At 43.5% G+C, this 16,710-nt stretch overlaps 1 protein-coding gene across 7 annotated transcripts in view; it reads right to left on the bottom strand.

Annotated features, from left to right (window-relative positions):
- cgnl1 (cingulin-like 1) overlaps window positions 1-16,710 on the bottom strand; it is a 218,847-nt gene that overhangs the window by 11,834 nt on the left and 190,303 nt on the right. For 6 of the 7 annotated variants that reach the window (XM_063065732.1, XM_063065731.1, XM_063065729.1 and 3 more), the window contains exons 16-18: window positions 15,173-15,297; window positions 4,445-4,553; window positions 2,674-2,837 (exon numbers count right to left, since the gene is read on the bottom strand). In XM_063065732.1, coding sequence (XP_062921802.1) covers window positions 2,674-2,837; window positions 4,445-4,553; window positions 15,173-15,297 — 398 coding nt within the window. Of the gene's footprint in view, window positions 1-2,673; window positions 2,838-4,444; window positions 4,554-11,852; window positions 12,144-15,172; window positions 15,298-16,710 lie in introns of those variants that run through there. The other variant, XM_063065735.1, reaches the window with a different exon arrangement.

Raw genomic sequence — 16,710 nt, 5'->3', positions numbered from 1 at the left:
GAGCTTAATGGCGCCTAATGGCAACTCCTTTGGAAACAGTTCTATTTCAATCTTTAAAAACTCTATTTTTCCCTTACAGGACCCTGACCTGGAGCAACACGCTGACTACGGTTCTTGCGGGAATGGGACCCGCTCTTGGGGTTTCACGAATGGCCGTTGTTCGGCACGCCAAGGGCTCAGCCTAAGAGCTTTGTTCGCCTTCAGAGGTCCGAGATTTCGTGGGTCTGGAGACGGGGTGGGGGGGGGCACGAATCACAGAGCTTGGAAAAAGCAACACAATGGACTTTTAACATCACAAATCAGTGAGTTGTTTGTTATGTCTCCCTCTCACTGTGAAATGGAGACATCTCTTTCTCCCTTATTAGGGAGAGAGAGAGCCTGTGGTATGTTGAATACTAGGTGAACGAGTAGTCATTGGAATACTGCAAGTCTGTGTCTTTGCTATTGCTTTGCTCATGCTTGAGTGCACAGTGGCGAGTGCTGATGCTTTTTTTTTGTCGGTGGGGGGAGGGGGGATTGTTGCTTGCTGCCACTTACTCGCAGGAGGGAGGGGAGCGGGGGGGACTTTGGAGTTCTAACATTTAACTGTCATTCATTCTTTGTGGGCACTCCTCTGTTTTCGTGGATGGTTGCGAGGAAAAAGCATTTCAGGATGTATATTGTATACATTTCTCTTGACATTAAATATACCTTTGAAACCTTTGAAGGGCCTGTTCCTAGCATTCGATAACTCTATGACTCACACTACTTTAGAAACTGATATTAAGCTCAAGAAATAAATTCCCTAAAGACTTGTTGAAGTCTGTCACTGATCTTTACAATCAGCCCAAATATAATGAAGTCAATTGGAATATTCACATACAATAGAACAGGAGCTAGAAATGAAATTACACAATTCTGAACAAAATGACCTTTTTACTATTGAGCAATTAGAGTAATTTGTGTGCTTTTCTCGGTGTCAAGAGTGCTCAGTAGGAAATCTGTTTCCATTATTTAACAGAACATCCCCCAGCACTGGTGTGAAATCCCCCAATGATAACAGTGGTGCAAAATGAAATACTTCAATTCCACTCGCACAAAAAACTTCAGTTCCTCTTTACACAGAACAACCACTTTGCCGGAAGAATGTCTCCAAAGCCATGTGTAGGGAAGTGTAGGAAAGAGTATGGTTATGCATTTTTGTAGAAGGAGTAAAGATATGGACTACTTTCTGAATGGAGAGAAATTCAAAAATCAGAGGTGCAAAGGGATTTGGAAGTCCTTGTGCAGGATTCCCTAAAGGTGAAGTTGCAGTTTGAGTCAGTGGTAAGGAAGGCAAATGCAATGTTAGCAATCATTTTGAGAGCAAGGATTTTCTGCCGAGACACCCCCACAAAATGCTGGAGGAACTCAGCAGGTCAGGCGGCATCTATAAAAAAGAGTACAGTCGATGTTTCGGGCCGAGACCCTTCGGCAGGACTGGAGGAGAAAAAGATGATGAGTCAAAGTTAGAGGGTGGAGGAGGAGAGAAGAAACACAAGGTGATAGGTGAAATAGTGGGGAGGGGTGAAGTAAAGAGGTGGGAAGCTGATTGGTGAAAGAGATGCAGGACTGGACAAGGGAGGATCTGATAGGAGAGGACAGACGGCCATGGTAGAGCAAAAGAAAAGGGGGAGGAGCACTAGAGGGAGGTGATGGGCAGGTAAGGAGATAAGGTGAGAGAGGGAAAAGGGAATGGGGAATGGTGAGGGATGGGGGCATTTCCAGAAGATCAAGAAGTCAATGTTCACGCCATCGTGTTGGAGGCTACCTAGATGGAATATGATGTCCAGCTCCTCCAACCTGAGTGTGGCCTCATTGTGGCCTGCTGAGTTCCTCTAGCATTTTGTGTGTGTTGTTTAGAGTATGGTGAGCAGTTTGGGCATCTTAACTTAGAAAAGTTGTGCTGGCAGTGGAGAGGTTCCAGAGAAGATTCATGAGAATGATTCCATGAATGAAAGGGTAAATGTATGATGAGTGTTTGATATATCTGGGCCTGTTCTCGCTAGGGTTTAGAAGAATGAGGGTGGATCTCATTGAAACCCTATCAAATATTGAAAGGCCTACACAGCGAGGATGTGGAGAGGATGGTTGCTATAGTGGGGGAGTCTAGGACCAACGGACACAGCCTCAGAATATAGGGACACCCATTTAGAACAGCGATGAGAAGGAATTTCTTTAGCCAGAGGGTGGTGAATCTGTGGAATTCATTGCCACAGACAGCTGTGGAGGGCAAGTGATTGAGTATATTTAAAGCAGAGATTGATAGGTTCTTGGTTAGGCAGGGTGCCAAAAGTTACAGGGAGAAGGCAAAAGAACAGGGTCAAAGGGATATTAAATTATCCTGATGGAATGGTGGAACAGACTCAATGGGCCAAGTGGCCTAATTCTGCTCTTACATCTTATGTTGTCTAAAGGTGACAAGCTGCGTTCGTTGTCCTCACCAAGACCTGCGACCTCCTACAAATTCTAATGCAGCCCTACTGCTTTGCCCATGGAGGACAAGGGCCAAAACTCTTGTGTTGTTGATTTAAATGAGCAATATTAGAGTGATCGAAAATGTTGTCTTATTGTCCAACATACCATGGAATAAATTCTAACCTCATATTGACAAACTACACCTCAAGTGGATTCTGGAAACAGACACAAACCTACCTGAGATCTTTCTTTAATGTATTCATTTGGCCTTGGAGCTCCTCGTTGGTTTCGATTTGTTCCTCCAACTCCCTCTGCACCTTTCTCTTTGCACTTTCCAGCCGATCAATTTCTTCCTCTGCTTCATCTACTTGCCTTTTCAATGCTTTCAATCGCAGATTCAACTAGAAAGTCGTGAGAGTGATCACAAGCCGCACATTTCTTACAAACCAGCTGAAAATATCTTAAAGTGATTGAATTGTGTTTCATAAATCCATGACTGAGCTTAATATAAGTACACTTAGCACCTGCCCTTACTTTAAACCATGTTATTTAAATGTCCAAGTTGCCCTTTATATTGCTGCATTTTAAACTGCACTGACTTCTGAATCTTTCATATTTCACTTCAAGTTTAGTCCAAATGGAAATGAAACAAAAAAATTGCAAATATTTAGCTCGTCAGGCAGCGTTTCCAGTCAATCGCCTTCCATCGGAACCACTCCCAGTCAATCGCCTCCCACCGGAACCACTCCCAGTCAATCGCCTCCCACCTGGACCATTCCCAGTCAATCGCCTCCCACCGGGACCACTCCCAGTCAATCGCCTCCAACCGGGACCACTCCCAGTCCATCGCCTCCCATCGGGACCACTCCCAGTCCATCGCCTCCCACCGGGACCACTCCCAGTCAATCGCCTCCCACCGGGACCACTCCCAGTCCATCGCCTCCCACCGGGACCACTCCCAGTCCAACGCCTTCCATCGGAACCACTTCCAGGCAATCGCCTCCCACCGGAACCACTCCCAGGCAATCGTCTCCCACCGGAACCACTCCCAGTCAATCGCCTCCCACCGGAACCACTGCCAGTCAATCGCCTCCCAGCGGAACCACTCCCAGTCCATCGCCTTCCACCAGAACCACTCCCAATCCATCACCTTCCATCGGAACCACTCCCAGTCCATCGCCTTCCATCGGAACCACTCCCAGTCAATCACCTCCCATTGGAACCACTCCCAGTCTATCACCTTCCATCAGAACTACTCCCAATCCATCGCCTCCCATCGGAACCACTCCCAGTCCATCGCCTTCCATCGGAACCACTCCCAGTCAATCGCCTCCCACCGGAACCACTGCCAGTCAATCGCCTCCCACCGGAACCACTCCCAGTCCATCGCCTTCCACCGGAACCACTCCCAGTCAATCACCTCCCATCGGAACCACTCCCAGTCAATCACCTCCCATCGGAACCACTCCCAGTCCATCGCCTTCCATCGGAACCACTCCCAGTCCATCGCCTTCCATCGGAACCACTCCCAGTCCATCGCCTTCCATCGGAACCACTCCCAGTCAATCACCTCCCATTGGAACCACTCCCAGTCTATCACCTTCCATCAGAACTACTCCCAATCCATTGCCTCCCATCGGAACCACTCCCAGTCAATCACCTCCCATCGGAACCACTCCCAGTCAATCGCCTCCCATCGGAACCACTCCCAGTCAATCGCATTCCAACAAAACCCAATTTCCAGTAGTTTCTGTTTTAATTTTGACACCCGCAGTTCTTTGCTTTTTATTGCAAACGGATTCTGCTTAAATGCTCACCAACTGGAATCAGATGTGCTAATTATAAATATCAGTTTTCATAGTGATTCTAGCCTAGTTGTTCCCAACTAAGCCTAGTACAGATTCTTAGTGTTACAGTGATTCTCAGGAACTGAAAGCTTCACAGGTCTCCCTCCCTCCAGTATCTCCCACTTATTGCCAGAGAATGTCATCTCTAGCGTTTCACATACCTGATCCTTTTGGTCTGTCAGATGGAGACGTTCATCATCTATTTGCAGCATCAACTCCTTGGCCTTTCTTTCAAGTTTACGATTGTTCAGCTGCAGAGCAGATCTTTCTCTGAAAAGGTTATTAAAAACACATTTGAATTGCACCCATGATAGGAAGATCCCAGAGTCAGTATTACATTGACCGTGTCAACCTTCCTATAGTGTTCTGCTGCAATTTGTACATTGATTTGCAGTATCTACATTGATTGTTTACACTGAAAAAACACTATGATCTCACTCACTTCTCAGGAGCACTAGCAATGAAAATTCAACAGAACCGTGCAGAGCTTTTAAATCAGACGACTCAAAGACTAGTTGAAGAGGGAGACTTTAGTAATAGAGAGCAGCACCTTGGTCCAATGGGATGACTGCAGCTTACACTGCCGAGGAATTAATAGCTGTAACTAGATAGCCCAAAACAATGTATTAGGGGAAAATAAATCATTGCAGAAACAAGGCAATGCTGGAGCTCCACCACAAGACAGCACTTTAATCTCAGCTCACTATACAAGCTCATTCCTGGAAACCTGCTTACAGCTGCAGCAGGGCAGTTTTGCTGACATGGATATATTGCTAGTCCTGGTTTTATTGCACTTTTTCTGAATTATCCATTTTGACGCAGGTATGAATGCCATCTATTAAACCAGATGTCATTTATCGACACAAATCTATCAACACAAATTGCTTTCTTTCTGTGTGCAAATGGCGATTATATTTTTCGCTCCTGATCCAGTCTCCAGGAAGCGCTACTTCTCATTATGCATTACTTCATTTCCTTAACAGCATTATTGTTACATCCACAGTCAAATATTTTCATCAGCTTGCCAACAGTTTGTGCCTTGGGAACAAGCTCTTCCGATTTTGCTAAATCTCCTTCCTCAATGTCGACTTTTTAACATCTATGCCAAACTCATGTTGATTCAGCTTTTCGCTGGCTGGAAAAATCACTTTGAAGCAGATTTTCAAGGAAGGAAACTCTACTTTTAAATGTATTTGAAATAAATGGATCAAGACTGGACAAGTAGAAAACAACAACATTTTTTAAAAATCACAGCACCAGGACCCATCACCCACAAGCCTGCTACATCCTTCACTAAGATTTTCAGATTCATTTATGTATCATACGTACATCGAAACATACAGTGAAATGCATCACTTGCATTAACAACTCACACAACCTAAGGATGTGCAGGAGACACACATTCCGGCACCAACATTGCATGCCCACAATGCTCAACAGAGCAACACAGAACACAAACAAACAAAAACAGCAAAACAAGCCCCATTCCTCCCTCTCGACTACCCACACACACACAGTCCTCCAACCCCAGGAACAGGCCTTTTGGCTGTCCTGTAACATTAAGGTACAGGCAGAACAAAAAATAACAAATTATGTCAGAATTGGAGTATGTGCAAGCAAGATCAATGGGGTTGGTGGGATTTACAAACCCCATTTCCAGAAAGTTGGGATATTTTCCAAAATGCAATAAAAACAAAAATCTGTGATATGTTAATTCACGTGAACCTTTATTTAACTGACAAAAGCACAAAGAAAAGATTTTCAATAGTTTTACTGACCAACTTAATTGAATTTTGTAAACATACACAACTTAGAATTTGATGGCTGCAACACACTCAACAAAAGTTGGGACAGAGGCATGTTTACCATTGTGTTACATCACCTTTCCTTTTAATAACACTTTTTAATTTTTTTGGAACTGAGGATACTAATTGTAGTAGATTTGCAATTCGAAATTTTGTCTATTCTTGCTTAATATAAGACTTCAGCTGCTCAACAGTCCGTGGTCTCCGTTGTCTGATTCTCCTCTTCATGATGCGCCATACATTTTCAAGAGGAGATAGATCTGGACTGGCAGCAGGCCAGTCAAGCACACGCACTCTGTGTCTACAAAGCCACGCTGTTGTAGCCCGTGCAGAAGGTGGACTGGCATTGTCCTGCTGAAATAAGCATGGACATCCTGGGAAGAGACATCGCCTTGATGGCAACATATGTCTCTCTAAAATCCTAATATACGCCTCAGAGTCAATGGTACCTTCACATACATGCAACTCACCCATGCTGTGGGCACTGATACACCCCCATACCATCACAGACGCTGGCTTTTGCACCTTTCGCTGATAACAATCTGGATGGTCGTTTTCATCTTTGGCATGGAGAACTTGACGCCCGTTGTTTCTGAAAACTAGCTGAAATGTGGACTCATCTGACCACAGCACACGGTTCCACAGTCTTTCAGTCCATCTGAGATGAGCTCCGGCCCAGAGAACTCGCTGGCGTTTCTGCATAGAGTTGATGTATGGCTTCCTCCTTGCGTAATACATGGATGCAGCAACGGACTGTGTTGAGTGACAATAGTTTTCCGAAGTACTCCTGATCTTGCATTGAGAAATGTTCCTTTTGAACTGACTAACAATTCTCTCACGAATTTTGGCACAAAGGGGTGAGCCACGACCCATCCTTGCTTGCAAAGACTGAGCCTTTGATGGATGCTACTTTTATACCCAGTCATGATATCTCACCTGCTACCAATTAGCCTGCTTAATGTGGAGTCTTCCAAACCGGTGTTACCTGAATATTCTGTGCACTTTTCAATCTTATTTTAACTCTGTCCCAACTTTTGTTGAGTGTGTTGCAGCATCAAATTCTAAATTTGTGTATATTTACAAAATACAATTAAGTTGGTCAGTAAAACTATTGAAAATCTTTTCTTTGCACTTTTGTCAGTTAAATAAAGGTTCGCGTGAATTAACATATCACAGATTTTTGTTTTTATTGCATTTTGGAAAATATCCCAACTTTTCTGGAAATGGAGTTTGTAGTAGGAACCAGATGCCTGGGCTGTGTTATGAGACACACACTGGGCGTTCAACTTGACTCCTGGTTGAAACCTGACTAACCAGGGGAATGATCCTGGCTGAAGCATTTTTGAAACTCAATTTAATTTGCTCAAGTTGATTTGAAAATAAATCAAATTAAAATAATTTTAACTAATCAATCTTTGGATTGAGGATACCAAGTTAACCATGAGTTTCTTAATCTGAATTAGGCCACAAGAATGTATTGCTGGAGCCAAGTGTCAAGTCTGGTTGTACCTGGAGTCTTTCATTTTAAGGGAATTGATTTGCAGCATGGAGTTCTGTACAGGAACTAAATTAATGGATGGAACTTGCTGCTGGGTGGGTTAGAACTGTTGCAAACACACTGCGTCTGACTCCCATCTTAGTCTATGGCCCACTATGTGAGTCACTAAGCCAAGGACCTGGATACACTTTATTTCTAGGCTCTCAGCTAGCTGCTAGCCACTAGCCACAATGGTGCATCTCTTCTGACCCATTTGTTCAAAGGCCATCATTGAATAACATCAAAAGGTGAGCTGAGACGAGCTATTTCTTGTTATTTTATTATATACTTATATACTTATTCTTGTTATATACTTATGTGTTAAATCAACTAGAGTCATAGAGCACAAGCAGTCCATTTGACTAGAATAACTATACTAATCCCATTTGCCTGCGTTTGGCCCATATTATAAACCTTTCCTATCTACATATGAATCTAAATCTCTCTCAAAATTATAATTATACCATTTCTACCATTTCCAATGGTAGGTCATTCTGTATAGCCACCACCATCTGTATGAAAACTTGCCCCTCTGGTCCCCTTTAAATTTTTCCCCTCTCACTTTAAACCTATGCCCTGTAGTTTTTGACTCACTCACACTCGATAAAAGATGGTGACCTTATCTACATTCCTCATGATTTCAGAAATCTCATTCTTCATTCCAGGGAAAACAGTCCCAGCCTATCCAGTCTCTCCTTATAACTCACAGCAACCAATCCCGGCAATATCCTTGTGACTGTTTTCCGCAACCTTATAGCTTCACAACATCCTTCCTATAGTTAGAAACTAAAACTGTGCACAGTACTCCAAGTGTGGCCTCACTATTATCTTGTACAGTTGAAACCTGGTATCCCAACTCTTGTATTGGATGTGCTGACTAATGAAGGTGAGCATGCCAAATGCCTTCTTCACCACCCTGTATTATCACTTCCCAGCAACAATGTACTTGTATTCCCAGGTCTGTCTAATCTACAACTATCCCCAGGGCATGATCATTTACAGTGCATGTCCTGCCCTGCTTTAACCTAAAATTTTACTTTAACCGCAGAATCTCTGGTCTTTTTTCTTGCAGGATATCTGGTCTCCACCTCTGTCAAGCTGCATTCTTCGTTGAGATCGTGGCTCAGACTTAGGTATCTTTTTTAAAGTTCATAGGGGTGGTTATGGGTACAGAGATGGGAGTAGGTGGTCAGGTTAGGTTATAGGGACAGCGATGTGGGAGAGTTAGAGGTCATGTCTCTGCTCTGCGCTCCACATTCCAAGTCCAGCGATGTGGACAGGTGAAGAAGCACATCCAGAGCCCAGGCCTCCACTCTGTGCTCAAAGGCCAGTGACCAGGAATCTGTGCAAGCAGGAGGCACAAAGGCTAGTCAGTGAGTATACCTGTAGTTCAGGCCTAGAGTTTAGGATTCCATCATTGGCTAGTCCCAGGATTGAAACCGAAGAGCAGAGCCCGAAGGTCAATCAGTCGTCTGGAAGTTGAAGCCCAATAGCCAAAGACTAGCGACTGAAAACCTATCCCATAGTTAGTTGACTGTTTGTTTATGTGGGAGGGAGGAAAGAGGCTTGTTTTGCTGTTGTTGTTTTGTTACTAATTGTGGTTTGTTGCGTTCTGTATCCTTCCACCAAGCATTCTGGGCAGGCTACAATGCTGCCAGAATGTATGGCAACTTGTGGGCTGCCCTCAGCACCTTCCTAGGTTCTACTGGTCGTTAACATAAATGACACACCCCTCTGCATGTTTTAGTGTACGGGTGATAGATAAATAAAGAAATCTGAATCAAAATGCATCACTTTACACTTTACACTAATCTTAGATGACCTTCTTCACTGGCCATGAGCTGATTTTGATTCTGATTGTAAATTTCGATGTCATCCACAAACTCAATAACCAGCATCACCAATGCAACACAAACAAAATGCTGGAGAAACTCAGCAGGTCAGGCAGCATCTGTGGAAATGAATAGATAGAATGAATCCACCTCCAAAGCCAGTATATCCTTCCTCAAGTACGGAGACCAGAACTGCACACAGTATTCCAGGTGCGGTCTCACCACTACACTGTACAGTTGCAGCACAATCTCCCTGATCTTAAATTCAATCCCTCTAGCAACAAATGAAGGAGGAGGGGACCCAGGGGAAATGATAGGCAGGTGAGAAGAGGTAAAAGGTCAGAGTGCAGAATAGAGTGGGGCAGTATGTTTTTTTTATGGGAAGGAGAAATTAATATGCATGCCATCAGGTTGGAGGCTACCCAGACAGAATACAAGGTGCTGTTCCTGCATGCACCCTGATGATGACCTCTCCTCAGCACAACATGTCAGAATGGGAATGGGAATTAAAATGTTTAGCCACTGCAAAGTTCCGCTTGTGGAGAATGGAGCGGAGATGGTTGATGAAGTGGTTCCCAAATTTACACTGGATCTCACCCATGTAGAGGAGGCTGCACCAATAGCTTATCATGGTCCAGTAACGTAGATGTTACAGCCTAGAGCAGTGGCTCTACCAAGCTGTGATACATTGGGAGAGAATGCTTGCAATGGTGAATCTATAAAAATTGGTGAAGATCAGTTGGGACATGCCACATTTCTTTAAACTTCTGAGGAAGTAGAGGCACTGGTATACAAGTGTCCCCCGCTTTTCGATCGTTCACTTTACGAAACCTCACTGTTACGAAAGACCTACATTAGTACCCTGTTTTCGCTTTCAGAAGGTGTTTTCACTGTTACGAAAAAAAAGCAGTGCACGGGGAAAATCAGCGCGCGATAAAAGGCAGCGCGCGCTCCAAGCAGCCGCTCTCCCCTGGATTCAGAACTGCAATCTCACCGGCGTTGCTTAAACACGTGCCTGTGAGCAGCCGTTTGCAAGATGAGTTCTAAGGTATTGGAAAAGCCTAAAAGAGCTCGTAAGAGTGTTACACTTAGTGTAAAACTAGACATAATTAAGCGTTTCGATTGTGGTGAATGAAGCAAGGACAAAGTGAGTTTGGCTTGTGGAAGCTGACGAACATGATGTTGAAGAGGTTTTGCATTCCATGACCAAGAACTGATAGATGAAGAGCTGATGCAATTGGAAGAGGAAAGGATAACAATCAAAACCGAATGCAGTAGCAAACGAACTGAAAATGAAGTCGTCCAGGAACTGAACATGAAGCAACTACGTGAGATTTTTGCTGCAGTGATAAAGTACGACTTTAACTTTGAAAGGGTACGTAGGTTTAGGGGATATTTGCAGGATGGTTTGAGTCCTTACAAAGAACTGTATGATAGAAAAATGCGCGAGGCTCAGCAGTCAAGCAAGCCTTCCACATCAGCCACAGCAGATGACGAACCTCGACCTTTGACATCGAGGCAGGCAGTCACAGGAGAAGATGACCTTTCTGCTCTAATGGAAACAGACGACGAGATGACACCCCAGTGTCCCACCACCCCGCGATTCGCGGAGAATGCAGCAGTAGCCGGGAGACACACAGCACATCTTTAAGAAAAAAGCCGAAATAAACATGCAACACACATAAAAGTTGCTGGTGAACGCAAGGCCGTCCTGACGAAGGGTCTCGGCCTGAAACGTCGACTACACCTCTTCCTAGAGATGCTGCCTGGCCTGCTGCATTCACCAGCAACTTTTATGTGTGTTGCTTGAATTTCCAGCATCTGCAGAATTCCTGTTGTTTGCGAAATAAACATGCTAATTAATTAGGTGCCGCCCGACACGTAACTGTCGGCCCAGATCAGAGACAATGCAATCGGAAATCGGCACTGATCTGGGCCGACAATTACGTGCCGGGCGGCACCTAATTAATTAGCATGTTTATTTCAGCTTCTTTCTTAAAGATGTGCTGTGTGCCTCCCGGCTACCGCTGCACCCCTGCATGCTTCGCGGATCGGTATCAGTTGGTGCCCGGAGGGTGGGGGCCACTGCACCACGCAACCTGCGATGACTCAGTCTAACACACCATCATCCGTGTGCTCGGCGCTGAACCAATTCCGGTAAGTGATACTACACTGTACATACATTATTTCTACTTTATATCGGCTGTGTATTTTTACGTGTTATTTGATATGATTTGACAGCTTCATAGCTTAAAGGTTACTGGACAGCGCTTGCGCCGTGTTTTTGCCAACAGCGCTTGCGTGAGATTTTCGCTACGGAGAACAGTGCAGTAATGATTGTGGAAAAGTATTTCTACTTTATATAGGCTGTGTATTTATCATATCATTCCTGCTTTTACTATATGTTACTGTTATTTTAGGTTTTATGTGTTACTTGGCATGATTTGGTAGGTTATTTTTGGGTCTGTGAACGCTCACAAATTTTTCCTATATAAATAAATGGTAATTGCTTCTTCGCTTTACGATATTTCGGCTTACGAACTGTTTCATAGGAATGCTTTACCTTCGGATGGCAGGGGAAACCTGTACTTTCTTGGCCATAGCAGCTAGGCCTTGCAGAGTTATGGACAAAGTTCAGCCCATCACGAACAATAGCCTCCCCTCCATGGACTCCATCTACTTCTCACTGCCAAAGTAAAACACAATTAAAGACCGCTCCTACTCTGCACATACAATCACTTAAGCTGGAAAACATGTCCCACCAGGCTCAAGGTCATCTTCTATCTCACTTTTCTAAAACTCTTGAACTAACCAAGTATCCTTGATCTCACAATCTGCATCGTCAAGCCCTTTGCACCATATCGTCTACCTGCACTGCACTTTCTCTACAACTGTAACACTCTATTCTGCATTTTGTTATTGCTTTATCCCTGTACTACCTTAAAGCACTGTGTTTTGAAATGATCTGTATGGCTACTGAGCAAAACAAAGCTTTTGACTGTTCTCAGTATATGTGACATTAATAACCTGATAACAATAACAATATCACACTGTCTACATCCTCATCCAAATTATTAACATGGATGCAGGATTTAAATTCTTAATTTTATTAATTTTGCTTTAATAACTTCATTAATTTATTCAGCTTTTTACTCATTAAGGAAAGGCAGCAATGACAACCCCACTAGTACATTCAGAGCAACAGCACAGCAAGAACTGAATCCAAGGGTGGGACTATTATGGGTGATTTATGCGAGGACAATGCACACAATTCTCCTGTCACTGCCACTAATGGTTCTCTACACAATTAAAGCAAATTCCACATGGATAAATTCACATTTCTGTAAAGCCATCTCCCATTTTTAAGTCGATATCACTGTAATAATATTCCTTATTTCAGGAGGGACTGGTGAGATTTCAGAATTAAATAGTATCTGTCAATAGCATGGATCACAACGCACAAAGTTCATCACACAGCCAACCAGCGACGAAATTTCCTCACCCATATCACAGTCGAGTTTCCAAAATGACATCCAAGCAGCTGATTGAAAACTATGCAAAGGCCAAGCATTCAGAGGACACACCACAATCAGCAATGCACCGGTGATGTCTCCTTGCGTGGGGATGAAACATTTGTAAGTAAATTGCCAAGATCGGAGAACAACTCAACCTAATCAAGTACATCGCACATTTATTTCATTGCTGTTGGAATTACCTAAAAACAAAACCTTTGCAGATGCTAGAAAGAGAACACAGAACTTCAGCCCACAATGTGCCAACCAATAAAAACCTACTCCACAATCAATCTAACCTTTCCCTCTGACACAGCTAGGAGTCTCTTAAATGTCCCTATTGTACCAGCCTCAACCACCACCCAGCAGTGTGTTCCAGGCACTGACCAATCTCTTTGTCAAAATTCAAAGTTCAAAGTAGATACTGTACGTAAATATCACCATATCCACCCGGAAATTCATTTCCATGCTAGCATTCACAGTAGAACAAAGAGATATAATTGGATTATTGAAAAACAGAGACAGACACAGAAAAACCTACCTCTGACATCTCTCCTAAACTTCCTCCACTCACCTTCAATGGATATTCTCTGGCACTAACCATTGCCACCCTGGGAAAAAGGTACTAGCTATTCACTTTATATATGTCTCTCATTCTTTTATACACCTCTATCAAGTTGCCTCTCATCTTCCTTTGCCCCAAAGAGAAAAGCCCTAGCTCACTGAATCTCTCCTCATAAGACAAGCTTTCTGATCCAGGCAGCATCCTAGTAAGTCACCTCTGCACCCTCTCTAAAGCTTCTATATCCTTCCTATAATGAGACAACTAGGACTGAACACAATATTCCAAATGTGGTCTAACCAGTTTTGAGAGCTGTGATGTTATGTCACAGCACTTGAACTCAATCTCCCGATTAATGAAGGCCAGCACACTACACACCTTCTTAACCATCCTAACAACTTGTGCGGCAACTTTGAGATATTTATGGACTTGGACCTCCAGATTCTTCTATTCCTCCACAGTGTTAAAAGTCCTCCTACTAACCTTTAACTCAGCCTTCAAGTGCGATTTTTCAATGTGTATCACTTCACAATTTCTTGAACTGAACTCCATCTTTTACTTTTCCATCTAATACTGCATCCTGTTGGAACCTGCAACAACCTTGTACACTATCCACGGCACCACCAACCTCCATGTCATTTGCAAACTTACAGACCAACCTTCCACTTCACCATACAAATCACTTATAAAAATCACAAAGAGCAGAGGTCCCTGAACAGATCCTACAGAACACCACTGATCACTGACGTCCAGGCAGAATTTGCTCCATCTACCACCACCCTCCGCTTTCTGTGGGCAAGCCAGTTCTGAATACACATAGCCAAGTTTCCATGGATCCCATGCCTCATGATCTTTTGGATGAGCCTTCCAAGGGGAACCTTGTCAAACACTTTATTAAAATTCATCCACCACTCTACCTTCATCAATTTACTTTGTCACCTCCTTGAAAAATACAATCAGTCTCATGAGGCACAACTTAACCCTCACATAGCCATGCTGACCATCTCTAAAAAGACTATGCTTTTCCAAATGTCTGTAGGTCCTTTCCTTAAAAATCTTCTTCATTAATTTGCCCACCGCTGATGTAGGATGCGCTAATTCCCAGAATTATCCCCATTATTTTCTTGAACAATTGAGCAACATTTGCCATCCTCCAATCCTCTGGCACTACTCCTGTGACTAGAAAGGGTGCAAAGATTACCATCAGAGTAATCTTCCTCCGCTCCCCATAGTAACCAGGGTCCTGGGGACTTGTCTGTCCAAATGTTTTTCTCCCTGGGCTTCCTGTCCCATGATCCTCTCATATCCCTTTTGCCAATCAACTTTCCAGCTCTTGGCTCCATCCCTCCCCCTCCTGTCTTCCCCTATCATTTTGGATCTCCCCCTCCCCCTCCCACTTTCAAATCTCTTATTAGCTCTTCTTTCAGTTAGTCCTGACGAAGGGTCTCAGCCCGAAACGTCGACTGCACCTCTTCCTAGAGATGCTGCCTGGCCTGCTGCGTTCACCAGCAACTTTTATGTGTGTTGCTTGAATTTCCAGCATCTGCAGAATTCCTGTTGTTTACATTAACATGTGTTTTGTTTTGGCAAAACAGACTCTGAGGTTGGACTGATCCTATTTTAGGGAACATCATTTCTTACCTTTCCTCTTCCTCAAGACGTTCTTCCAACTCTTGGACTCTTGCTTCAAGCTGAGTAACAATCCCTTCTTTATTCTGTTTCTGAGAACCTTCTAGGTATGCAATTCTGCTCTTCAGGTCCTTGTGCTGTGATTAAATATTCTAATCAAAATTATTTCCAAAACTGAGTATACTGTTGTCACACATCTCATAATTATGAACCTGCAACTTGCTTTTCAAAATTTCAAAAACATGCTTTAATGTGAAGCATTTCAACTTCACTTACTCAAAGAAAAGTGTACATATCGTAACTAGATCATGTTTTAATGAATTTCACGTTTCTGAGTTATCTCTCGTTTTAAAAATCAGACAGTAACACTAATTGGGAACAGCTGGACCCCATCATGGATCACATTTGGATATTCTACTTTGCCAGCGAAGATGGCTGCAAGTTTTTTTGGTGAGAAGTCTTTGTCCAATAATTAACAGAAATTAATAACATTTCCTTTCCTTTCACTAGTAAATAGGCAATACCAGTGGAAGATATTCTACTTGTGAATATTATCAGAGCACAATGTTATCCAGCAGTACAACACATGAACAGATGGCAAGCACCAGGTCTGCAGAGATGGACAACAGCAGCTTGTATTAGCAGAGGCTTTTGATCCTAGGGTCATAACCAAATTCAAGTATTTTTCAAGTCCATCACTATTTGTACAGTGACCACAATCAATTGTGTTTTCTTTGTAAATAATTTCATGGCAGAGTTCAGACAGAAAGAAAGCACACTGGAAATAATAGAGTATATTATATTTTCAGAAACTGCTCTACCGCGTTCATTAATAGAGAATCTTTAACTCAGCTGGACATCCCATTGTACTCAAGAAAGTGTGCATTCCGGAAGAGTGAGCAGTTTAAACACAATGCAAGCCCTTGCCTTTTGAGTGGAGGTTAGATTACATCAGCTTCTCACAGAAAGCCGATGCAAATGCATCTCTGAGGTGTTTGGAGACACAGCATCACTCAGCTACTCCTTCCTTTCCATAAATGAACACTGGGGAGCAATTCCTGACATTATTTCCTCCACTCAAAGATGACTGGTGTGGCACCCCTTCCCTTCCCCACCCCACCCCACCCACAAGCTTATATTCATTCATCCGAAACACTAAACTTGGTCGTCATCCATTTCACATAATTATATTATAAAACACAGTTATTGTACCCTCCTCAGTTCTTCATTCCTGCTCTCAACCATCGCTGGATTATCAATATTACAGAAAGTCACTCGCTCAGTGACTCACTGGCCTACTCATTATCAATATTACAAAAAGTCACTCCCTCAGTGACTCGCTGGCCCACTCACTCCTCCACACTGATCTCCCTGCAAGTGGGACAAATGCTACACCTCCCCAAACCCTCCTCCCTCTCCATCATTCAGGCCTCAAACAGTTCTTTCAGGTGAAGCAACACTTCACCTGCAAGCCTGTCGGAGTTGACTGTGGTATCCAGTGTTCCCGGTGTGGCCTCTACATCGGTGAGACCTGGCATAGATTGGGGGGG

Source organism: Mobula hypostoma, chromosome 13, assembly GCF_963921235.1.
Source record: "Mobula hypostoma chromosome 13, sMobHyp1.1, whole genome shotgun sequence".
Taxonomy (NCBI): Eukaryota; Metazoa; Chordata; class Chondrichthyes; order Myliobatiformes; family Myliobatidae; genus Mobula; species Mobula hypostoma.
This window is presented reverse-complemented; position numbering and strand designations above follow the sequence as displayed.